The following is a 26665-nucleotide window of genomic DNA, read 5'->3' on the forward strand; positions in this document are numbered from 1 at the left end:
TATACATATATATATATATATATATATATATATATATATATATATATATATATATAATATTTCTATGCCATATTTCTTCTCCACGAATACCTAACAAACTATGTGCAGCACAGACTACCGTGGTTTACTATGCACGTTCTGTCTTCTATATATGCTCTTGTTTATATTATGTCAACACAATGTTATTAAGATACATGGAGATGATACAACTGTGTAATATTAAGGCCATGCCCAAACCTAACCTGACAGCTGTGTATCCCTGTTCCCATGGTAACCGTTATTCCAGCTGCTATTCCCAAACGGAAGCGGAAGTGACGCGCTGGCTGCAGCGTAGGGGCTGTGAAGCTGATCGGTCTGTGGCCGAGGTGTGGGCAGTGTAGTGACATATCAGATACCCGGGTGACACCTGTCACTTTGCGTTACCTCTGGGCCCCACACCTGTCACTCTACATCCCACTCCTGTCACTGTGTATCCCACAGACATGAACAAGCAGGATATGGCTGACGAAGCTCTATTCTTATTGCTGCACAATGAGATCGTGAACTGTGTGTACAAGTCTCCAGAGCAGGGAGAGGTGGTGAGTGTCGGATCTAGCAGTCTAATGACAGCATTTGTTTTACTGCAAACTATCACTATGCTTTTTATTGTGTGCATTGGTGTTAGGATAACATTGTATGCTAAATGTCTATGCATAGAAAGATAATCTTGTAGTTGAACAATATAGTTATAGTTTGACACATTTTTTTTCAAGCATTTTGATATATTTTTGTAGTTGGAAACCTTTTAAATAATGTTTACAGTTTTTACATTTGAAAAATAATAATAATATACATATAAATGTAGTAAAGGTGTCAGAACTAGAGATATGAGGCCTCATGCCCACTGATGACTTTTTAGTACAACCCATTTAATTGAGTTAGACAATGGAAGCCATTGTTTCCAATGGCAGCATATCCACATGGGTTTACTTGCATTTGGGTGTGTTGCGGCAAAGTTTTCTAAAGTCTCCTTGCTCCATTCAACGCTTTCAGCGTAAATTTAAGCACATTGAGGTCATGTGATTTCACTGGTGTTTGAAATTGAATTTTTAAGCATATATCAAATGCTATTGGGTACCTGACCTTAGGTAGCTTGAAGTGGAAACATAAAGATGCACTGATGATTTAAAGCATTCTACAACAAATCAGTGTATTTTGATTTGTTGTAGACCGCAGTGGCTTGTATTTTCTTACCTTTCTTTGGATGTCAGAACAAAGCAAATCCTTTCTTGTGGTCTAGTTTGGTTTGCCCTCAGTACAGGGTTTTCAACCCTTAAAAACATTTTTACTAATACTTTTATAAAAATTCATTGATACCCAGCTTTTTTTTTTTTCACTGAAAACATTTCTTATACAATTCTAAAATCTATTAAAAAGTTCATAACACTATTCAGACTCATGGGTCTATTTATGACCCCAGCGCAGTAACCAACAATATGTACTGCTGCAAGTCGGTAAGTGCCGGTAATTGGATTAATGCCAGAGATATCTATGATTTCTTCTCCGTTAACCCTTTTATAATTAAGAAAAAGTGGTGAAAGTGGCTCTTCACTACTTTTTTTAAATAGACCCCTCAAAATGATTTGTTTAGGAATGTAACAGTGGTTAGCATTTCTGCCTCACAGCGCTGGGATCATGAGTTCAATTCCCGACCATGGCCTTATCTGTGTGGAGTTTGTATGTTCTCTCCGTGTTTGCCTGGGTTTCCTCCCACACTCCAAAAACATACTAGTAGGTTAATTGGCTGCTATCAAAATTGACCCTAGTCTGTCTGTCTGTCTGTGTGTATGTATGTTAGGGAATTTAGATTGTAAGCTCCAATGGCAGGGACTGATGTGAATGAGTTCTCTGTACAGCGCTGCGGAATCAGTGGCGCTATATAAATTGATGATGATGATGTCTGCTACTGATCTCGCTTTGTACGTTCTGACTGGCAAAAATAAGTTTACTTATGTTTTACTGACGGTTAGTAGATTTTTGATGGTTGGTAACCATACCTCAGTAATGCATCCTGGGCACTTTTCGAGAGATCATCATGGCAGCTGAGATTGTATACACTACAGCATATATGTTACCCATATATCTGTGTTCATGTACTAACAGATGTTTTACATGGTTGTTTTAAAATAAGAATTGTGGGGTTTGGTTCTTAAAATATGTTAAGGTTTTTAATGAATAGTCTTCAAAATTTGCTTTCTGTGCACTGTGTTAAGAAATAGTTTGAATGAAAAATTGATGCTGTAGGATTGTTAAATTAAACAAATCGGCAAAGCACATTCTTAGAGACATATCAGTATTGGCTTTCAAATATAATGTAATAATTAAATCTTAAAACATAATTATAAACATGATTGTATGTTTTTGTGAAAATAATTATTTTGTATAACTTATCTTTTCTGAGCTCTTATCTTTTGTTTACTGTTTTATTTCTCAATAAATATGTATATAGAGCAAAGCACAACAAATGTAATTATATTTGATACAAAGCAATAATATCCCATGGTGCTTTAAAATTAAATGCATTTTATAGTATTGAACCATATAAACATACGTCCGAAGCTGCTTCTAATTTGCTGCTGTAATTAGATTTTACAGCACCGTGGAATATTGTTTCACATTGTTCCCCTTTCTGTGCTTTGTGTGATGCCTTTAAAACCACTGATTGCTTACTACTAGCAAAACTGCATTTTATTTTTAATTTAGCACATTTTCCCTTTTTGATTTTTTTAAATATTTAATACACCTGTCATTCTTGTGTCTACTTCCTTCACATCTTCCAAGCTTCTATATAGTGCTGGTGTATTTTAGCAGTTTGGTTACTTTTTTTTATGCTTTGACTAAAGAACATTTTTTACATTTTTTTTTTTTCTTTCTAGGAAAATGGAAGGTGCATTACTAAGTTGGAAAACATGGGTTTTCGAGTAGGGCAAGGATTAATAGAAAGGTAAATAGTTGTCTTGGATGATTGACTATTAACTAAGTAGGGTAAGGACTTTTAGAAAGGTAAGTTGTTGACTTTGAGCGTTGTTAGAGTAAACAACTTTTGCTAAACATAACTGAACAATATTTTTTACAATCTGCTGCTAATTAAATATGTCCCCACATACAGCAAATATGGGTGCTCCGGGACCGTGAGCCGACTTGTTGTGGGGTTTGCTTCTTAAAATTTCCACTAGGAGCTCTGTTCTGGTGGATTAAAAATGGGACATAGCTGTACAGTAAAGCTCTATTGAGAGCTATGATCGGCTTTGCAGTGAGTTTTACCTGCTGCATTGTTGCAGGGAAAACCTGGAGAATTTTGATCCATGTGACTCCGTTTCAGGTAACTGAAGTGGTTCCCAGAGAGCGCCCCCCATGCACTGTATATGTGAGACCTTAAAAATGGAGTTGTGCTTTAACTAATTTACTACTTCAATAACTATACTTTCAAAATACATGTTCATTGTCTTCAATAGTATGTCAGGTGTATTATAATAATAATAATAATGGTCAGCTCCGATTTTTGTGGATAGGAGAAATGAATTGTTCTTCTACCATTCTCAGAATATTAATTATCATGTAGCAAGTTTCATTTAATCAACCCCATTGGCTACAGCTGACTGTCATCTGAACCCTTTCCCTCAGATTTACCAAGGACACAGCTAGGTTCAAAGATGAGTTGGATATTATGAAGTTTGTCTGCAAAGATTTTTGGACTACAGTGTTCAAGAAACAAATTGATAACCTTCGGACAAATCACCAGGTGAAACATAAGTTTGCATGCACCACTGTTTAGTATATCTTTCCATAGGTATCCAGGGCTGTTTGTTTAGTTTGTGAATGTACACGTTGCATGCTCTGTGTGACTAGCCAGCAGTATCAAATACAAATGGAGACAGTGAGGCAGTGTTTTTATGTAGCTATTCTCCAGCAGTAACTTTAATTAATCTTAATTGTTCAGTGGTTGCAAAAGCATAGGTGAAGTTGCAGTTTGACAGTAGTCCAAGAGGCATCCTTAGTGGAGGAATGTGAGTTTATACTAGATCCCGAGCAGTGTGGCGTTCCAGACAAGTAGAGATCTAACTGAAACTGACCAGATACTCATGTGAGATTATCATCATAATTTATTTATATAGTGCCACTAATTCCGCAGCGCAGTACAGAGAATATTTGTCACCCACATCAGTCCTTGTCCTATTGGTGCTTACAATCTAAATTCCCTAACACATACACACACAGACAGAGAGAGAGAGAAAAAAAGAGACTAGGGTCAACTTGATAGCAGCCAATTGACCTACCAGTATGTTTTTGGAGTGTGGAAGGAAACCGAAGCACCCGGAGGAAACCCCACGCAAATACGGGGAGAATATACAAACTCCACACAGATAAGGCCATGATCGGGAATCAAACTCATGACCTGAGAGGCAGAAGTTCTAACCGCTAAGCCACCGTGCATTACAGCCTATAATGCGTCCCAGTGGTATGCTAGTTGGCTCCATCAGTGTCTACGTTCATGCCCTGTGATGTCATGTTCCCCACTTGTGGTTGACCTGTTTTGTAATAAGCCCCAGGAACTACAATTCCATAAGATGCTTTGCTGATTTGGCCCTGGAGGGGGCTCCTACATTTGAATTAGTTGAGGAGAGAGCTCTGCCTATTTACAGAACAGTAAGGGTCTTTGATAAAACGATGCACAAATCAAAAAAGTTATTTAACACTAGCAGTAGACACACCTTCCATCAGCTCTGTTCTTTCCGCTGAACTGAATGAATAGTTGGCCAAGACTTTCAAAATTCCTCTTCTGTTCTTGCATTCTTAATTTCACCACCACTGCAAACATTCGCTATCCAATGCCTCCAAAGTCAATTCCCTCAATGTTTACTTATTTGTATTTTTAGATATCTAGGCCCCTTTCACTGTTATGTTATGCATTTTTATCTTTGCAAAGGGAATTTACGTGCTCCAGGACAACAAATTCCGCCTCATAACTCAAATGTCTGCAGGAAAACAGTATTTGGAACATGCCCCCAAGGTAAGGATAGGCATTATAGAACTTTTTTAGTGAAAATAAACGGAATATAGTATACACCATTCCGATTACACTGCACACAGAAAAATAATGATGTACAGTATGCAAAAACAGATAATTTTATGCAATAAAAAGAAATTCAATATGCACAGAAAGATAATTGCTGCTATGATTACACTATGCAACGAAAATCAGTAAATTCTATATAGAATTTTTCAGTCTTTGTAATACTAATTTATATGGTGGTGAGAAGCGTATATTGTTAAAGGTATTTTCATCATAATAATATACATCATATCTTCTGAATTCTTTATTTTCTACATGCTTTAGCAATCTGGTTACACAATAGGGTCGTATATGGATCACTACAAATAAAGATGTATTTAACGGGCCGGCATTGCTATGTTTATTGAATACTTCATGACCAGTAAACCCTTCAAAAATTATTTTTATTCAGCCCCCCAGTTCCCCCTCGCTATAAATACTTTCTTGTCTGCTCTCCCTCTGCTGTGCAGGACTTATGAATCTCTGCTGGAGTAATATAATTCTCCCTCAGAAAAAGGGGGGCCCATCTTTAACTAGACAGCCGAGCATATCTGGCTGAGGCCAGGAGATCCTTCTAACCGGGAACGCCTACTGTGCACTCCAGGGTATATTTACTAAACTGCGGGTTTGAAAAAGTGGAGATGTTGCCTATAGCAACGAATCAGTTGCTAGCTGTCATTTTGTACAATGTACTAAATAAATGATGGCTAGAATCTGATTGGTTGCTATAGACAATATCTCATCAGATTCTAGCTATCATTTATTTAGTACATTGTACAAAATGACAGCTAGAATCTGATTGGTTGCTATAGACAACATCTCCACTTTTTCAAACCCGCAGTTTAGTAAATATTTACAAAATATCCAATTAAGAGAGTGTTAATTACTCTACAAGTGAATAGATATCAGGTTCCTCCTGTCCTGATTGCTAGATAGCACAATACCTCATTTAAATCCTGCATCTAACAAAAATGACAAAAGCAGAGGTTTTGTTGAATTCATTTATGATTCTACCATCCATCGCTTTTAATGTGCTACTGCCAGTTAATAGCCCTAACTCTTATCAATGGAAGTACATGCATTCGGTTATACAGACACCTGCAAATTGATATTGAAACTTGCCAGGAGGTTACCCCAGACCTTCAAACAGGTAAATACATCACCCAAGCAGACACAGAGCTAAATTTAGGCAGCCCGAGATCCCCTCCCCCAATTGTACCTTCCCAAACAATGCTCCAAAAATGCAAAGTTAATACATTAATAACTAGTGAAAGGTTCAGATAAGTGACTGTAAAGTGATGGCCTGGTTATGACAATCTCTTTGCAAAATAAGCTAAAAAAATCTGGGAGAATTGCAAAACAACAATTTGTGGTTTAAATCTGTCCTTGATTGCTTAACCTCATCCACAGTCTTTTGTGAATGTTGCAAAAGTCAGCATATTATTATGTTCATGCTGACTGCAATGTCAGCAGTCTAGGTTTATTGACTCCTATACACCTACATGCAAGTTTAAAAGAATGATCCTTATTTACAGATTAAAGTTTTGACAGTTTATATTTCATCATCATCATCATTTATTTATATAGCGCCACTAATTCCGCATCGCTGTACAGAGAACTCGCTCACATCAGTCCCTTCCCCATTGGGGCTTACAGTCTAAATTCCCTAATATAGACACTCACTCACACACAGACAGAGAGGGAGACTAGGGTCAATTTTTTAATAGCAGCCAAATAACCTACCGGTATGTTTTTGGAGTGTGGGAGGAAAAGAAATATATTGACAAGAGCTAATGTCATCCGTATCTTACCTTTCTTTGCAGTATTTGGCATTTACATGTGGCTTAATCCGAGGAGGTTTATCTAACTTGGGAATAAGAAGTATTGTTACAGCAGAAGTCTCAGTAATGCCTGCATGTGAGTATCCATGATTCCTGTTCTATTGATACTGTTTCATCTGTCTCAAAGTGATACCGAGTGGTTATATTTAAAGAGGAAGCATCAACCTGTGGAAATGTTCAATATTATTTACAGCATATAATGTTATCAATATTGAACAGTGCAGGAACTGTATCGTTTTTATTGTTTATAGTTCTTTTTATGTGGCCCCTCTTGTTATTGTTATATATGTAGTGCAATGTGTCATATTCATATGATTGATCCCCTGAGATAATTACTCATACCACAGCAAGTAAATGATATCAGGGACAATTCCTCTTGAGAAATTAGTGCATACGCTCCTCAGCACCTTTTTCTGCTCCGGGATCCCACCCAGCTTTTCTTCCTGTCTCTCCATAGCAACAAGTAACCTGAGAAAGGAAGAGCATGGGTTTAGGTATTTTCTGGTGCCCCATGCCCCAGTCCTGACTTGGTTATGGGGAATCATAAGATAACACTGCTTTTACGGTTCTGATTGTGTAGTATGGGATGCTGGGGATTAAGGATGGAATACACGCTCGGTTGTGGTTAGTGTGTTCGTGTTGGGGAGTGTGGGGATCCTGCAGGCTGGGTCAAAACTGTAGGCCGTCCACAGCAATTGAGCAACTGTTCTCAATCTTCTGACCAGGTAAGTATTGTCCTTGAACCGTCAGAGTGGCCATGCCTGACTCAATCGTTTCACATGCGTGATGAAAGCTATATCTAAAGACCTGCAATAAGCATTTTCAACAGTGTCAGACTGGGGCATGAAGGGCCCACCAGGGAGACTGTAACGCTAGAGGCCCACCAGAGGGGGTGTGGCCAGCCATCATAGAGGCAAGACCAGACACTAGAGGGCGAGTGGTCAGCCCACGAAGGACAGTTAGCACCATAGTGTAGTATATAAAGAATACAGTGGGTATATAAAGAGTACACAGTCTGGCCTTGCTCCTTAGATTGGACAAAACAGTCACCAAAAATCGGGATTGTCCCACTAGATTCATTAAATTTGACAGACTCCTACCTGTTCTTGTCACTTTCACCACCTGTGGCTGCTGGTTTTTATAGTTGCGGCTTGTCTGGATTCCGGAATGTTGGGGACCCTATTTGGGGGAAAAAATGGGTGTATTTAGAAAATTCCAAACAGCCCCGGCGTTAAATCAGTAGGACCCACGATTAATACTTAGGCCTTCCTCCAGCCCCAACATTAAAGTAATAGTATTCCCATTTAATAAATAAACCTATTTCCCTCCCTCAAAACAGCCCCAGCAATAAATTAATAGCATTTACGTATAATAAATATACCTATTTCCCGCAACCATCACTGCCATTAAATAATTCATATTCACATTTAATAAATAGACCTCCTGCTCCTCAAACTCAGTCCCATATTCAATTAATAGCACCCAAACCACCCCATCTTAAATTAATAGTCCCCATTATAAAATGAAATTTTATAGTGGGGACTATTATTTTGTTTCACCTCACAAACAATATAGCACCCATTAGTAAGCCACCACCTACCACACATTACATTGCCACAAGCCCGCTGTGCCATCACACGCACCTTACTGTGCCCCTTTATCACCATGCGGTGCCCCCTTATGATCACACTGCGCACTCCATGCTGCTTTTGCTCCCCCCTTTTCCTGGCCTCCCTTCACACTCTGCCATGCTGCCTTTGCTCCCCCTTCACTCTCTGCCATGCTGCCTTTGCTCCCCCTTCACACTCTGCCATGCTGCCTTTGCTCCCCCTTCACACTCTGCCATGCTGCCTTTGCTCCCCCTTCACACTGTGCCATGCTGCCTTTGCTCCCCCTTCACTCTCTGCCATGCTGCCTTTGCTCCCCCTTCACTCTCTGCCATGCTGCCTTTGCTCCCCCTTCACTCTCTGCCATGCTGCCTTTGCTCCCCGCTTGCCTCAGTTCCTTCACTTACCTTTTCTATCGGCTTCTTTGTTCTCTTTTCTTCTCTTCTTCTGTCTTATTTCTCCTTGCGACTCCTCTCTGCGCCGCTCTTCACTGATGTCTGGCGTGACATTCAGTGCGGATGGAGCAGAGAGGAGGGGCGCCAGCGCCGCGATCACGTGAGTGTTTTTTTTTGTTTTTGTTTTTTTTAAAGTGTCCGACCCCCCCCCTCCATGAAGAGGGGAGCGACCCCGGTCGGGGCCTACCGGGGTATAGCCTGGCTTCCCGGCAGGCCAGTCCGACCCTGATTTTCAAACATATGTTAAACATCATTCATAAAATCTTGCAATACCATGTGCAGGGCAGAGGACTGCAGGCACTTCTATGGCTTAACGTAAATCACTGAGTCATCGCTAAATGTTATGAAGGCATCACTCCTCATAAATACATTACATATATTTCTATAACTTATTAGTATGTGATAGGTTGATTAATGTATTTTCTTGTTAAAATAACAAAGCTATTAACTATACATAAAATGTACATGTAACAGGTGAAAAATGTCTTCTCTGATTTCGAAAGTGTGCACTCATTACACCAAAAATATTTTGCAAATGGGACCTTAGCCTAAATATGGGGTTCGTACAGACGGCTGTCTTCCCCAGTGCTCTGCCGATTCTGTACTACAGAACTGGCAAATCAATGGGACTTGTCACTTTAAAATGTGGATGGCTTGGTGAGCAGGAGGACCAATCGCAATCCTCAATTTCTTGATTGTAGCTCGGGATTGGTCCTCCCACCCACACTCTCAGTTTTTAGCTTGGAACTGAGGAAACACTGGGAAAAAGCATCTGCATTTATGGTAGCAATACCATTCTCTTTGATTGTATGATACTTCGCTGTTGAGTTGTGTCCACAAATCATTGCACTTTAATTACATAGTTTTACTTAATTTTTTTTTACAAAGCTTTTAGCATTTCAAAATAATATATACAACTGAACTTGCCATTATTCCTAAAAATTTCTACCCTGAACCCCCACACAGACCCCATCCACTTTTTTTTATCCTTTTCCTAATTTGATTCACTGAAAATATATGAAAAATGTTTGTTTTAAATAATATATAAAGTGATGTTAAAAAAAGGTCCTTTAAGGAGCAAAGTGTAATTGTTCCTAACTGAAACCATTCATTTATATGAATATGGTGAGGATGTCACACGAGCCACTAGATTGCTGAAGCAGTTTTTTAAACCGCTGACGGCAGCATTTGGACAAGTGTCCAAAGCTCTCTCTAATTGTATTCCATTAAATGTGAGCAGACCTAGTTACACAGAGCGTTTCAAGGGCTCATTACAAATTGTTAGCCATCAAAATTAGACATTGAACGCTTCTAAAACTGGGGGAAGTATTAGCGTTAAAATATCCTTGATGCCGCTACCCTAGCTGTATTTTCATTTATTCCTGCTTCTCTGTAGCATAGTTACGAAACGGGGGATGATCTTATAAGGATATTTATACTGTCCCCAACACTAGTTAAAAGTTATACAGGAGTTCACAACTGTTTCCTCTACATGCCCACAATCATTCTAATTAATGTTAGTATACTGTACAGATTATCAACTGTGAGGATGTTTATTAGAACAAGTTATATTTTCTTTAACGTTGAACCGATTTGTTTAATTTTATTTTATTTTTTTTAGGTAAATTCCAGGTCATGATTCAGAAGTTGTAGCACATGATGAAGAATTTCATAAACATAACTGACTACAGATCATAACATCTTAGTATAATTTTACCATTCATTGGCTCACATAACTGCTGATCTGCCACTTAACCTTCATTTTGGATGAGTCCTCTCGAGCTGCACAACCTTGCCTGCTCTTCGCACAAGTTAAACCCTCAGATCAAGATGTCCTAGGATATTCTCTTAACATACTTGCACATCTATGGAACCACAAGAGTACACTAAAACGTGTACACAAGCACACTAACATTTTGAAAGCATAAGGAAACCTTCGATTACACCACTTCCCTGATGTGGACTAAGGAATATGAAAAGTGAGTGCAGAACTTTGCGGAGTAGTGAAAGTTATCACAACTGACAAATTGCCTTGTTGTTGAACTCTTCGGCTTTCACTCAACCAGAAAAAATATGTTTTAATACCTGCACATGCTTTGGTTTATAACCTTTACTAAAACATTGTCTTAAAAAGAATCTGGCACCAGGATGTAGAGGTTTTATAATACAACTAGATAGTCAAGAAGCCTAATGCAAAATAATTTCCCACACTCCGCGCACATGGTAAATCAAGTGATATGCTAATAAGTCTGGCTATCTTTAACGCTCTGCTGGGTAGACATCTGCTGTATTTCCGTTTTACCAGTCCAAGCCTTTTAGATCAGTGAAGAACCCTAGGAGAGCTGATATGGGCCATGGGGGAAATGGTTATGGAGAGTCTGAGCACTGTCTAGTGAGTGATTAGTTTACTGAACTCTCTTCTTACTGATGCTCTTCTGGGTGCATCGTGTAGTCCTTCTGAATAACTGAAATCGTGTAATGTTTGATGGCTCTGATGGAAAATCAGGTTGGAAAATCACAGCCTGCATGAGCTCATTAACCAACATGGAAGTCTGGGGGGTAAATGTATCAAGCTGAGAGTTTTCCGGCGGGTTTGAAAAACCAATCCGATTCTAGCTATCATTTATTTAGTACATTCCACAAAATGACAGCTAGAATCTGATTGGTTGCTATAGGCAACATCTCCACTTTTCAAACCCGCTGAAAAACTCTCAGCTTGATACATTTATCTCTTAGCGTCCTCCAGTACATTGAAGTTTGGCCCTGAATATGTAGTCTGTGGACACCATTGGGACCCTGCTCTGTAGGATTATTCTATTATTTTTAAACACTCTTAAAGTTGATGATTGCAAAAACGTAGGTTTAAAAAATAATGTATTCCATTGTGCAAACAATTGTTTACTTGGCTTTGCCTAACAAGTTTACTCAAAACAATATTTTCAGATATTTGAGAGGTTCTTCATTCAAAAATACATTGCACCTTTGTTTCTCATGTGCTGCTTCTCTTTTATTGGTTTGTTTTATGTCAAAGATTCTGTGCAAATGTAGATTATTATAGCATGCTCACTGGGGGGTCTATATAATGTTGATATCTGCATAAATGGTAAAAATTTTGTTAGAACCCAAAATCAATTTTCATCACACCTGTTCTTCATACTTATGAGATATTTTGTGGGCTTTGTTTTATTTGTGCTTTGTTTTATAATGATTTGTATTTGGATGTCCGCACAGGTGGGTAATTGGGGAGCATATGCCCTTCTCTGGCCTTTAGAAGCGTTGGCATGTGTGTTGTATTGGCCATTCACGTCAACATGAAGGTTGATACCCAATTAGGAAGTCAGAGGTGTAATACATTTAATGAGTGACTGCTCTGCTTTTATTTATTATTTTAACTATTGTTTATGGAAGCGTAACAATATGCGTTTTTATGTTCCAGTTTGAAAGATGGGCTTGTCCATTTATGTACTCGTCTGCAAGCGTGTTGTAAGTCATATAGTGATTACAGAGAGTCTAATTTCGCCATATATTTGCATCTTTAAATTTGAGTTGTAGAAAGCATTCTGATTGTTTCGACTTGGGTGAGTAAATGTCCATAGACTGCTATGTATATATTGCCCCTTGTGGACACATTTATCATTAAGGGCAATGCCTTTTGAATGAAGTATCTCTCTGACTTAAGTAATTATAGAATTACAAGTAAAAATAATGTCTCATGTACATTACCCCTTTTCATTCCTAGGAGTTGATCAGTCTGCACCAGGCTAAAGTGCCAATTAAAGCATCTATAGAAGGTACATAAGATAGAAATGTTGACTGTTTTATGCTATGGCTGTGTGCCACTGCACAGCAGACAGGATAGATTGTATATGTCATAGATTGCTTGTATGTATATATTGCAGTTACAGAGTACTGTCATGCCACAGAACAAAATTACATTCATTTACAGTTTGTTTAATATTTTTACCATGACATTTTATATGAATTTTAGCTTTATAATGCTTATTTCAATTTGTATAATGGTGCTATTTATGATCTTTTATCCGGGATCCCTGCATCCCAAAAAACCCCCAGAAAAGTGCTAAAACGGGTTATAATTGCTGCTGTCCTGTGTCCTATGGACGGATGTGATCACTGAGTAATTCTTCCTGTGACTGTGAGCACTGCTATGCAAGGATGTGAGGAGGGGGATGGTCAAGGGCAGGGTGGGAAAAAGGCAGGAGACCTTTTTTTAAATGGGTTTTGTTGAAATTTAGACGTGGTGCTCTAGTTCCCAGGAAAATAATCCTTTGCCAGAAAATTGCAATTCTGGATAAAAGGTCCCTTACAGTACCTGTATAATAGCATGATAGCACGGCAGACTTCTGTGTAATAAATATGCATATTTATGCTGTATACTGAAAGAAAGTAGACACATAATGATGTGCCTGCCTTTTAAACAACCGGTTCACCCATCACAAACCCTTTGTTAATACAAATAGCAGTATTTGTATCATAATTCTGTTGCAGGGATGGCTGGTGAAGAAGAGAGCAGTTAACACTAAAGGACCCAACCCATCGTAGCTGTTCAACCAAACAGGCTGGTAGGATGATTGGACTATGCAATCAGAAGCCACATTTTCTATATACACACACTAAGCAGCAGATTACACTTATCTCACAGCACTGTCCTTTGTACCGGCTCGCACTGCTCAGTGTGTGTCTACAAGCCAATAAATATGGCTGGTTAAAGTAGAAGAGAAAACCCCCACCCAAATAATATATGGGACGGGTGTCTCTAAATAACAGGTGTTATCCATTTTTAACATATAAGAGACCTGCTTCTTACAAGGCATATTCCTTGGCTTGTCCCATCTGCAACACTATGTTTTAACACCCTGTTTATTTTTTATTCCCCTTTTTTTTTTTTTTTTTATCTTTTAATGCAAGACAAATGACACCTGTGTAAATGGAAGGTAACAATTTCCATTTAAATGTCTTACTTATTTAGCCTATTTTGGTACAATTAACTGCTGTTCAGATCTCCCATTGATTAAAAAAAAAAAAAGCAAAATAGAAAATAAAACCAGTAAACCAGGATGCCCATGTGAGTTTATAATTATATACCTGTATAAAAACCGTTTAAGTGCCAAGTGCAGTAAAAGTGGTTTACTTGTCCTCTCCCACTAACCTTGTTAGTACAGATAGAACACAAGTCTGACGTTTTGGGAAACTAACCATTCCAAGTTATACCTTGTAGAAAATGCCTGGACAGTTGTGTGGAAAGAAGACAGAGTACATGGGAGCCCCATATGTGTAATTCTGATATTCTGTACTAACTCGCTGGTTTTATTTGCCAGTTATGTGTTTTCAATTGTGCAGTGTTTTTACTGTTAAGCTGTCCACACACGCTGCAATTATATGCTACATGTGCGATAATCACTAACTCAATTATATGCTACATGTGCGATAATCACTAACTCAATTATATGCTACATGTGCGATAATCACTAACTCAATTATATGCTACATGTGCGATAATCACTGAACGATCCTATTAACATTGAATAGGTTTAATGGGAAATGTGGTTGGAGGACAGCTGCTATCGTACAGAAATATAGAAGTCAGATCTCCAGAGAGAATTATTTTTGGGCTATACATGTGCTGTTAACAACAATGTATAGGCAGCATAACGTGTAGCATGAATATCCCATCACTTTTATTATTAAAGTAAGTGAAAGTAGAGCATTGTATCATATGCTGGTCATTTGGATCAATTAGTCCAAGATTGTTTTATTTCCTGTTAATGTAAGACAATAAAACTATACACTCATGTCCTGATTCAATGTACTTGAATCACAATTAAATTTTCCAACGATATATTTTACAGCAGAAAGTGTCAACACTGAATAGTGTTAACCTAGTATTAATAACAAACCATGTGCACAGTCTACATAACATGCATTGTCTGCATCTTTACATAATTGTATCACTTTATCCGTGTCTTAATTGTGCCAGTATTATGCTGTACATTGGCAGTATATAAATGTGTTATTTGTTGTTGCAAGTCTGTAAAATAAGGTGTATTTTAAATGTACAAAATGTGGAATCTAAATTGAAAAAGGGATCATACATAGCTAAATATGAAATGAAATCAATATATGATTTATAATTTATTTTCATCAGGTTGTGGAAATATGATGCTGGAGACCTATGAAGTCTCTGCATATATCATTGATTGTTTCTGATTTATATATATATTGAAAATGCTAAATGAACAAAAGATTAAATAAATCATCTGACCTTCATTAATTCTACTCCTGAATTATTATTTTTTTTAAACCGAAATCCATACGAATTAAAAAGCCATATCCCCAGTTGCTAACTAAATTACTTTCAGTGTATTGTTGCTTCTTTTTCTGTTGTGCTATGGTGCAAAATAAACATGTTGTAACAAAAGTGCCCTTCTTGTAGCACTTTTGGCACCGCTTGTTGCCAGAGCACCGTGCACCACTTTTGGAATTCCCTACAAAGCCCAATCAGACTTTCCCATAGCGTTCAAATCATTAGAGGTTACACCCTCACAGCTGTCCCAAACCCTATAATAATACTACCCATAATTAAGCATCCCAGTTTGAGCCGCACATTGCTGGAAGATATTCCAGTCCAGTTCTGATTGCTCATGACCGACTCCTGTGTTCTAACGCTCGGCCTTTATTATTGTGTGATCTACCTGTGAACCAGGTTATGCCCCTATGCTGCCTTCCCTGACTGGATTGGACGGACTACTTATATGACAATCCTGCACATACCTTACACTCACACTTTCAGGTATGCCTGTGATTAAGAGAGGTGCAATGGAACTTATCTCCTCATCCACAAGTATGTGACAAGTATTTCAAGTGAACAAAAATTAGTGAAAAGTACATAGATTTGCGTTAATTCCTTCTCACTACAGCATAATGATGAGGAAGTATCAAAGAGCAAATGTATAGTCAAAACTATAAAAGCTCTTCCATTACATTTCTATTATATTTCATTTGAGACATTTAATAAGCACAGTGGTTAGCATTGTGCTTCCAGGTGTTAGGACCTTGGATTTGAGTCTGACTACAGTGCTATCTGTATACATACGTATGTTCTCCCTGTGCTCACGTGGGTTTCCGTCTACAGTCTTGTCTTTGCTAGTTTTAAAAGATTTGAGATTCTTTTGTCAGTTTTCTTACAGTTTGATAGTCTTATTGACAATAAACTAGCCATTCAAAACAAGAGTTAAAGGCAAATCATACATCCTGTTACCATAACAGATACATTTAAGATATTTATATTCTTGCAGAAAATATTAAAGACATTTATACAGTATAATGAATTGAAAAAAAGAAACATGCATTCAGATTACTGCAAAACGCTGTTTACTGTAGGTGTCTCCTTCTTGAAGGAGACAAAGGTAGGTTGATCCAAAACACAATGTCAAACGAAGAGCTGCTGATCTCCGGTCTCAATACTGTCCTTTACTCTTAGTCCATGGAGGACACTGAGCGCCCAACCAACTAAGCTCCAGTTATTCTGGGAAGAAGTTTACCAAAGTTAAATGTTTCTTTTCTAGGGCTGAAGTTGTTTCACTCTCATGGTTTCTAGTTCTGCCCTGTGGGGCTTGGTTAGTAAAATAACTGACTTCCCTGCAGGATGGGGAGGTATAAGAGGAAGGAACATTTAATTGTTAGAACTATTTATAGTGCCTATGTCCTGAAAGAGGCTCTATACCCCATGGTCCAGTGGGGTATAGAGAATAGGATTTAACGTAAGTATAAAATCTAATTTTCCAAGCGGCGATTTTAGAAACGGCAATTTTTATTTGCATGCATTTAAGAAATCAACTAATTGGGTGATGGTTTTATCCTTCTCCAAGGTGTAATGCATTGATATGAGCTGTTAAATCTGTCACAAAAATCTAAATTTATCGACAATTATGCATCATGCAACAAAGATGTTCTTTTACAAGTGATTCCAAAACCTGTGGAATGGAAACTCGTCAAGCTGTTTTAATCTCTGCATACCAGGTAAATCAGGCAAGTATAAAATCACCACAGCATAACCAGTGGACACGTACAATCTGGCTGATGAGCCGTCCTTGATAAACTGGTGTGTATATACTGTATTGGTCATACCTATGTAAATCGAAAATGTTTATTCCTAACAAAGGGGACAATTAAATTAAACAACTGAAAGATTACAAGGGATATTAAACTACCCTACCTTGGTTAGACTGTGGTAGCATGCTTAATATGTTAGATAGAGTATCTCATTAATCACTGTTTTCTATGGGCTGAATTGGTTTGATAAAAGCAATATCTGGATCCGAATGTGCATTGCTATGCTTTGATGTTGGAGAATTATATAATATGGTAATTGCAATTCATATGTATGTGTTTTAACTGTTTTTATGAAAAAATGTTTGAGCCACCAGTTTCTTGGCTGTTTGTGTAGGAATCATTACATTCATTTCATCTAAGTCTTTAGAGGGTCATGGAATCAGGCATATGTGTTTGTTTTCTAGTTATTGGAGTTGTTTGTTAGCTCTATAACTTTGACTAGTTTATATTTTTTGGATCTAGAGGTCACACTGATCAAATGCCTCTTAACACTGTTATTGTTTTTGAGATTTCCATAAGATGGTAGGAGATATGTCAGGGGAGGAGTCAAGGTCAAAATATTTGGTTAGAGGGTAGTTAGGTTTTAATCATGGCATTTTGTAGAAGAGCTTCATTGATTCTTCAAGTGAAAATAGGAATGTGGGAGGCTAGGTCTAAGTGGTTGGCTGAAATAGAAGGTATGGTAGAACCATAAAATTATGCGTACTTGTGAGCAGAGTAGTTTTAGGGCAAGTTTGTGGCTGAGCAGGAATGTTCTTGATCCTAGAATATGTATTATGGATGAGTAGAAATTGTACTACCCTGTTCATGGCTATTTGATCCTCCAGAAATTAATAGAAGATGGAGTTTAAAGACTTCATTCAAAGCTTTGGTTTTTGGATATCTGTTAAACAGACCAAAAGGGAATGTCTATCAAGGCTGTTGTTGAGCACTGCGTTAAAGTCACCTGCCACTGTGATCTTCTTTTCTGACTAAAGTTAATGTGGTTCCTAACTTGGAGAAAATTCTGTGTTGGTCCTGAGTAGGTGAGTATATGTTCATCGGCGTTTGCCGATTAGTAATGTGCCTGGTTAGTAAGATTGCCAGTCCCCGCTTCTTCATGTCATGGTACTGGTTGATTCCAGGAGAGAACCACTTGGCTGGGGTAGTTATAAGAAATACCACATACAACCAAGCATCTTCGTCCTGAGAGCATGGGTTGTGAGGGATAAAGCTGAAGTCAATGGGTTGTATAAGATAAAATCATGAAGGGTGAAGTTGATGGGTTTGAGAAGGCAGAATCATGAGGGGTGAAAACAAGCAAACAAGACTCTTTGCACAAATAAAGTTTGGATTTACATTGCTGGTGTCTCAAAGTTTGGTAGGACTGTGTGCTTTCAAAAGGCTGCATATATTTGAGGTCTTTTCATCCGGATTTGTCTTAACTTTTAACAGAAGTGCTGTGTGCAGTAAGTTTTATTGCACAAATGTTGCATTATTCAGTATCTAGCAAGCCTTTTCTTTTTGAGCAAAGATTTAACAACCTATGGGCTTATGGGGTGTCATGGTGGTAAGGCACCCGCTGGCCATTTACCCAGGCCAACTGTTAGTGTACCCAGGATTAATAGGCAAAAACTCTTGTACCAAATCGGTGCTTACTGGAATAGCTTATGTTTACAACCTGTCTCCAGTACCATGGATGTGGGAACATAATTTCACACCCAGGCAAAGATCTGGATAAATAATACTATATAGAACTTTTAAGCAAGAGTTAACTTAATCACACAGTTGTTAGCTGACAATGCTCCATTCCTGTTACTGCCAGCAAGGCGAAAGTCCCGCTTCATTGTCACCCCACTTTCTGCAGGCACCACAAGACCTGCAGGGATTCAGGACAATGGGAAAAGATTGCCTCCGATTCTTCAGCCAGTCTAGTGGGACCTGCAGCTTCTTGTCAATCATGATTGCCAGCTTCATGATCACAAAGTCTCTTTCCGTTCTTCATACATAGCTTTTGATCAAGTCTCTGGTTCCCCTCCTTTATGATGGTACTCCTCTTCTGGCTTTCTAAATGAAAGACCTTAGCTCTCATAGCTGGATTATGCCATTAGTGAGATCGGGCATTGATGTTGGGTAATAAGGCCTGGCTTGCAGTTGGCTTTCCAACTTATCCCAGGTGTTCAATGGGGTTGAAGTCAGGGCTCTGTGCAGACCAGTCAAATTCTTTTACACGAAACTCTGGAAACCATTTTTTTGACGGTCCTTACTTCGTGCACAGTGACATTGTCATGCTGAAATAGGAAAGCTCTTTCCCCAAACTATTGCCACATAGTTTGGAAGCTCTCAATATTTTATAATGTTATTGCTTGCTGTAGTGTTACGTTTTCCTTCGCTGGAACTAAGGAACCCAGACTAAACCATGAAAAATAGCCCCAGACCATTATTCCTCCTCTACCAAACATTTCAGTTGACCGTACATAATCTAGTAGGAAACATTGTCAAATCCTGATTCACCAGGCAGGATGCCAGATGGTGAAGTGTGATTTTTCACTCCAGAGAACGTGTTTCCACAGCTCCAGAGTCCAATGGGCATGTGCTATACTGTCACCCGCCGGTCTCCCGTGGCTTTCGCCCGGGAGCCGGCGCACTTACCTGTCTTCCGATCCTTGCTCCGTTCAGCCGCCAGCTGTCACCCCTCCGGCTCTAACCTTGTCTACCTCTCCTATTCTCTGTCCATTCATTGACAGCGCTATATTTAGCTTCTCCTCACATCTCTCAGTGCTGGTTCTTTTAGTCAGACTCCTGCCTTTGGAATTGGCTCCATGTGCTCCATTGATTCCTGTGTCCTCCATTCCTCAGTGGTAACGCTCTGTCGCAGACCATCGTACCCTGTGTACTCCACTCCTCAGTGGTAACGCTCTGTTGCAGACAATCGCACCCTGTGTACTCCACTCCTCAGTGGTAATGCTCGGCCGCGTACCCCTCGCACCCTGTGTACTCACTCCACTCCTTAGTGACCACATTCTACCAGACCACCGCCTCCTGTGTATTTCCTCCACTTCCTAGTGGTAACGCTCTACAATCCTGCATCTCTTTCTCTTGCGGTTCGTTGGGACCTGCAGGAAGTCCAAAGTCCAAATTCCCTTGCGGGGATCCCTGGTGAAAACCTTCTGCTCTGTTAGACTCCGCGCCAGTAGGAGAAGTATTGCCAATCCCAGCTGAACCTGGAAGGATCCTATTAGTCCTCCAAGATTGGTGATATATACACTCTCCATTTGACGTTTGGCATTGCACATGGTGATCTGAAGCTTCTCTGCAGCTGTTTGGCCATGGAAACCCAATCCATGAAACTCCTGACAAACAGTTCTTATGCTGATGTTGCTTCCAGAGGCAATTTGGAACTCATGGTGATTGTTGCAACCGAGGACTGGCAATTTTACATGCTACATTCGGTGAGCTTGTGTGGTCTACTGCTTCATGTCTCAGCTGTTGTTGCTCCTAGATGTTAGCACTTCATAATAAATACACTTACATTTGACTGGGGCAGTTCTAGCAGGGTAAACATTTGACAAACTGACATATTGGAAAGGTGGTATCCTATGACAGTGCCACATTCAAAGTCACTGAGCTCTTCAGTGTGACCCATTGTATTGCTAATGTTTGACTATGGAGATTACATGACTGTTTGTGTTTATACAACTGTTAGCAATGGGCGTGGCTGAAAAATGGACAAGCACACTAATTAGAAGGGATGGCCATGTAGTGTACTGTCAGGCTTTGCAATGTAGTGGAAATAGTAGTCTTTGGGGTCCTCTTAGTTGTTATGGAGATTTATATTTGTAACTGGTCATTTGGGGGAACCCCAGAAATTGATGTTTAGCTCACATTGTCACATAGCTGAACGCAGTGTGAATACTTCGCTCTGCTGCTTAACCATGTCCCACAGCTGCCTTGGTTTGAAAGATTGATTTTATTCTGAAAGCCAAAAGCCATAGATGTTTCCTTCGTGAATATCACATCAGTTTTTAGGCTCGCCTCCAGTGCAAGGCCTCTGATGATGGGAGAGGGCTACCCATAATGTATTGCTCAAACCCCCTCAAAAACAAAAAAGTTAGACACAGAAACGTGAAAAGGTGAAGTGGGGGTACAAAAATGAAATGGTGTCATGTAGGCCTCAGTCTTTTGGCTCGATGTATAAAAAGTGTCCTTGCCCAGGGCAAAAGGCAAAGTCTAAGTGTTGCAGTGCTCTGTGCACATGGTGGCTTCCTAACACAAGTGCATTTTTGGCCACCCCTGCCTATGGCAGCATCGGGGTCACATAGAACCTCAGGCTTCAAGTGACTGGCCTCTCTGCCAGTAGGACAATTGATGACCCATTGTCCACTGGGACGCCTTTAAACCCCACTGCGTACATGGGCATCTACACCTGGTCTTAGTCCAAAGGCAGATTTGGTTACATTTGATCTTAACCAAAAGGCTAAGAAGCAATTGCCCAGTTACTGTTAAACTGGTTTGCCCAGCTACTGTTTCAAGAACTTGTACCATTTAATTTGCATGTGACTTGGACTTACAGAGTGAACGATGATGGTTGTATGGCTCACTACCTGTCAGCTTGGGGGAAATAACTGAAAAGAAACACAGTCCTAATAACTACAGAAATTGTGGAGAGAAAAAAAAAGACAACTTGAATGGTATGCTCAGGATGCCTTTAGCCAGTCAGTTTCAATTCTAACATTGTACTGTTGTTTTCAATTTTGTATGCATTATTCGTACCTGTGCCTAAAGAACTGTTAGTGGCTGAAGGCAGACCAGTCTGAAGGAGAAACAACATGGAAATTCTGGGTGTGCTCCAACCATAGTACATATCTATACGTAATTCATAATAATGCCTAAAGAACTGTAGCTCCAATGGGACAGGGACTGATGTGGATGACAAATATTCTCAGTACAGCGCTGCGGAATTGGTGGCGCTATATAAATAAATGGTGATGATGATGAATGGTAAGTGGCTGCAATTGATCCCAATCTGAAGGAAGCTTGTTATTGCATTATTATCTTTTAAATAGCGCCAAACGTATTATGCAATACTGTACAGAGAGTATGTAATCATTTACATCCGGTCCTGCGCATTGGAGCTTACAGTCTAAATTCCCTAGAATACACACACACACAATTTTAGTACGGTTCATTATCAGAAACCAATTAACCTACCAGTTTTGGACTTTGGAATGAAACCGGAGCACCCAGAGGAAACACATGTAGATATGGGGGAGAACACAGATAGGGCTCTAGTTAGAATGAAAGCCATGGCCCCAGAGCTGTGCATCAGCAATGTTAACCACTATGAAACTGTGTTTCCCTCCGTGCAAGATGTGCTTCAACAACAGCAATGTCCGCAACATTTATGTGCTGTGTGTTTTATATAATGATTATATTTATTTTTAACTATGTAAAAGTGTACTGGTGACTAAGAATTGCAAATTAACAAATGTGTTTTTTTTTGGTCCTTAGACATCACCCGTGGGGATGTAAGTACTAGAGTACAATATACATAGTACTGTTTATACATAATTGGCATTGTTGCTGTTTGCTTTTGTATTGTTTGCAGGGTGATGATGGTGGTGGGTGTTTTTGTAATTTGAAGCACTGTCCAAACCCCAGTATTGTTGTCCAATAGGCCTCTGGGGTTATTTCCATGAATATAACTGTCCAGCTGCCCCAGACTTTTATATACAGTACTGTTAATTGTTATTAAAAAAATGTTAACCACTATGAAACTGTGTTTCCCTCCGTGCAAGATGTGCTTCAACAACAGCAATGTCCGCAACATTTATGTGCTGTGTGATTTATATAATGATTATATTTATTTTTAACTATGTAAAAGTGTACTGGTGACTAAGAATTGCAAATTAACAAACGTGGGTTTTTTGGTCCTTAGACATCACCCGTGGGGATGTAAGTACTAGAGTACAATATACATAGTACTGTTTATACATAATTGGCATTGTTGCTGTTTGCTTTTGTATTGTTTGCAGGGTGATGATGGTGGTGGGTGTTTTTGTAATTTGAAGTGCTGTCCAAACCCCAGTATTGTTGTCCAATAGGCCTCTGGGGTTATTTCCATGAATATAACTGTCCAGCTGCCCCAGACTTTTATATACAGTACTGTTAATTGTTATTAAAAAAAATCATCAATTAATTGTAAATGTGATGTTAGTTCAGAATAGTCCGCAAGGTTCAGTGCAGTACACTACATCTCCACAAAGTGATACAGTATTCTGCACATTGTAATATCCCAAAAACAATACAATACAGTAATGCTTTGCAGAGGACAAATTAATGGTGTTCCGTAAGACATAAATTGATTAGGTATACAGTATATCTTGTCATTGTACAGTACATGAAATGAGTATTTAAAAATGTCTAACACATGTTATCATGTGGCATGCGTACCAAAATTCTTGGGAGGTACTATAGCTGGAGATTCCAAGGTTGAGTAAGATGCAACTCATTCACGCTGAATCTTAAGTCCAAGCATACAGATATAATAAAGGGATGTTGTCAATCTGTCAACACTGAACCTGTCCACAACCAGACTGACCCCAAAATGTCCACAGTCAGAAATGTAGACCGGTTCAGTGTGTCTACATGGTTAAAGTGGCGAAATTGTGACTGTTGACCGTAAGGAAAGTCAACAGTCACAAGGTCGTCATTCAAATGACAATGTCAGGACCGGCAGACCCGCCGGCACAATACAGTAAAAAAACATAACCTCAATAAAAAAAAAATAACTACCCCTCCCCTCCCCCTCAAAACAGTTTAACCCTAGTACTTGTCAGAAGGACAAGGCATGGACTGATGTGAATGAGTTCTCTGTACAGCGCTGCGGAATCAGTGGCGCTATATAAATAAATGATGATGATGATCATGGGGTCCCAGCACTAGGCTTTGTGGTTCCCCAAGTGCCAGCATGCCTTGCTGTTTAAATGTCGACATTGTAAACTGTCAACTTTACTACCTGTCAATAGTAACAATGTCACCATTTTAACTACATAGACACACTGAACCTGTCGACATTTCTGACTGTCAACAATTTGGTGTCAACAGTCTGGCTGTCCACAGGTTCAGCATCAACAGATTGTACCTAAACCATAATAAAATACAAATTATTGTCCATTCATTCTATTAGAAGTTTCCAGCATGTGTGCACTATGCAGAAATACCATTGCAATTAAGCAAAGAATCTCCTCGATCTGCTCACTAACGTCTACCCCCCCCCATTATAATAATAAATTAAATAAATGAAACACTGATACAAGAGTTAACATTGTTTTTGTTTTAAAATAATACACGCCTGAAAAATGCCCTCGTTAAACACTGTATATATTTTTTTATTCTTTCTTCTATCCTCTTGTAATCCAATGGGAAAGGTGAGATCGCTATGAAGATCCACCGTTGAAGGACTGAACTGAAATTATATAGACAAGCTCCCATCATACTACAGGATTGTAGAAGAAGATTCCCAATTGGATTATATTCTGGAGCAAGATTTTTCTTTGCAATAATCTTGTAAAAGAGACTTTTTTTTCCAATAAAATGTTTTTATCCCCATGTTTCAGTGTTTTATTTACTTCTCATTATATGTTGGTAAGAATGTAATGTGTTTGTAAGAAGAGGATTAACAGTGATTTTTTTTTTTTTAACCATTTCCCAGATACTTACAGCCTGGGGTTACTGGTAGAGTCCCTGCACTTTTCAGTGTTGGCTGGTAGCATTTGGGTGGGCTGCTGTGCTGTATTTTTGTGGTAATAGGCTGACCAGCCCAAACTGTCTACTAGTTGTACATTATAGGAGGCTGTGTTTGGGTTTGGATCCATCAACAGTTTTTTTTTATTTATTAATTAGAGATTTTTTTATTCATTTGAATGTGGTCTCCAGCATGCATGCAAATCAACTGCTTCATAATGACATCCAGTGGTAGAAAAAGGGTACTGTATGCTAAAAAGGCCATTGGGAGTTAATGCTTTGGGAAACATTTGCAATGCAATGAATTGTGTTTCCATATTGCGCCCCAGTGCATTACATATATGGCAGCGAAACAGGGCTGGTGTCAAATTAATGCTTATTACAAATGAAGCTATGTCGGGCAAGTGAGTGTGCTTTAATCCATTCCCCCCCACACTTAATCTTGAAGGTACGAGTAATAAGTTGAGAGATAATTGTTTACAACCACATTTCCACAAGGTCATCTATTTGCTCACAATGGTCTTCCTAGCAGAGAAAAGAGTTTCATGGAGACTCTTTATATTATGGGTCATGAGTATGTTCACTGTTAATACCCAATAACCATGCTAAAAGTGAGGTAAGGACTTTAACATCCAATAATATTGGGTAAATGGCAGATTATAGTGTGTCCAAATTGGAATATTTGTGGACGTGTCCAGAATAGATGTATAAATGAGCCGTCAGCAGCTTGACCTATATGAACGCTGAGAGGCCTCTTGCAAACATTTAGGAGGTGTACATACCGTAATGATTAAAAAAACAATAATAATCAAGAGCTGAGTATCATAGGGAATAAAATTATATAAATGCTAATTGTCTCCTGCAACTGTGTAAAAGACTGTGTGCACCTTTGTAAATATACAGTAACTACATCTTCTGCAGAGCGCTGGACCTACTGTCTCAATGTGTGACAATAAAACGAGATTTAAATCATCTGTGTAATTCGTTCTTTTAAATGGTAACATTATATCAAGGAAAACAGTTTATGAAAGACAGGTGCTCCTCAATCCCTGATTTTAAAATTACAAATTGAGGGGCTGGTTCAGAGATAGAGGCAAAATGGGTAATTTACTCTTAAAAAAGCAAAAAAAATCCACAAAAGGCGTGTTTCCCCCATAGAAAGAGCCGTATAAGCACCTGGTTTATGATAATATATAATCAGGACGTATTTACGTATGTCCTATAGCGGGGGCAAAACATACAGGTGGCATGCGTGTTATGGCAAGTCTACATGAGCCTTATTTGTGTGAACACGCTTTTAGTGTACTCGGCATGTGCTTGCATGCTCCTTCTCTTCCTGGTCCTGCCTATCCGGGCACTAGTAGACCAGTCTGTATAGGTATATGCCCCACTAGGCACATTGCAGGGCGGTTTCATGCAAACTGGAGTATGTCCCATTTTGAAACCCATTCTAGAGCCTGCCTCTATTCACTATCAGAAAGTTCTCCAATGTCATTTATCCATACATTATGCATGACTGCTAATTGTTAATATTTGAATGCAATTAACATACTATATATTGCTGTCAATTGTGAATGTTGAATTGTAGGTTTATGAACAGCTTGTCTAAGTTGCAGATACTTAAAGAATGCCTCCCTGGGCATTGAGTATTTTTGTTGAATTTCTTGATATTGCCAAAAATATATTCTCTTTAAATATATCTTCCACATTTATTGCCCTTCTAAGAAGACACGTTTGCCAAGACTATGATTTTGCCATAGATGGGTTAAATATCTTTATACTTAGACATGGAAACATATCTCTGCCACAATTTGA

At 38.9% G+C, this 26665-nt stretch overlaps 1 protein-coding gene across 3 annotated transcripts; it reads left to right on the plus strand.

Moving 5' to 3' along the window:
• The first annotated feature begins 298 nt into the window (after positions 1 to 298).
• Positions 299 to 24708, plus strand: TRAPPC6B (trafficking protein particle complex subunit 6B). Of its 3 annotated transcripts, XR_012680296.1 has the most exons (9): positions 299 to 578; positions 2916 to 2983; positions 3664 to 3781; positions 4967 to 5050; positions 6916 to 7009; positions 10617 to 10974; positions 12735 to 12786; positions 16882 to 17032; positions 24535 to 24708. XR_012680296.1 is itself a non-coding variant. In XM_075193232.1 (6 exons), the coding sequence occupies exons 1-6, from the start codon at positions 483 to 485 to the stop codon at positions 10646 to 10648; spliced, it is 492 nt and encodes a 163-aa protein (XP_075049333.1). In that variant the 5' UTR covers positions 299 to 482; the 3' UTR covers positions 10649 to 15284. The 3 variants fall into 3 exon arrangements, 1 of the variants encoding a protein (XP_075049333.1); XR_012680295.1 differs by having other exon boundaries at positions 10617 to 12786; XM_075193232.1 differs by lacking the exons at positions 16882 to 17032; positions 24535 to 24708 and having other exon boundaries at positions 10617 to 15284.
• Positions 24709 to 26665: the final 1957 nt, after the last annotated feature.

This window comes from Mixophyes fleayi, chromosome 12 (genome assembly GCF_038048845.1).
Source record: "Mixophyes fleayi isolate aMixFle1 chromosome 12, aMixFle1.hap1, whole genome shotgun sequence".
NCBI classification, from domain to species: domain Eukaryota; kingdom Metazoa; phylum Chordata; class Amphibia; order Anura; family Limnodynastidae; genus Mixophyes; species Mixophyes fleayi.

Bases quoted from the DNA above. Each gene is read 5' to 3' on its own strand.
- TRAPPC6B (XM_075193232.1), top strand. From the start codon at position 483: ATGAACAAGCAGGATATGGCTGACGAAGCTCTATTCTTATTGCTGCAC. The intron at 3,782-4,966 runs GTGAAACATAAG...ATCTTTGCAAAG, and splicing joins ACCTTCGGACAAATCACCAG to GGAATTTACGTGCTCCAGGA. The intron at 7,010-10,616 runs GTGAGTATCCAT...TATTTTTTTTAG, and splicing joins AGTCTCAGTAATGCCTGCAT to GTAAATTCCAGGTCATGATT.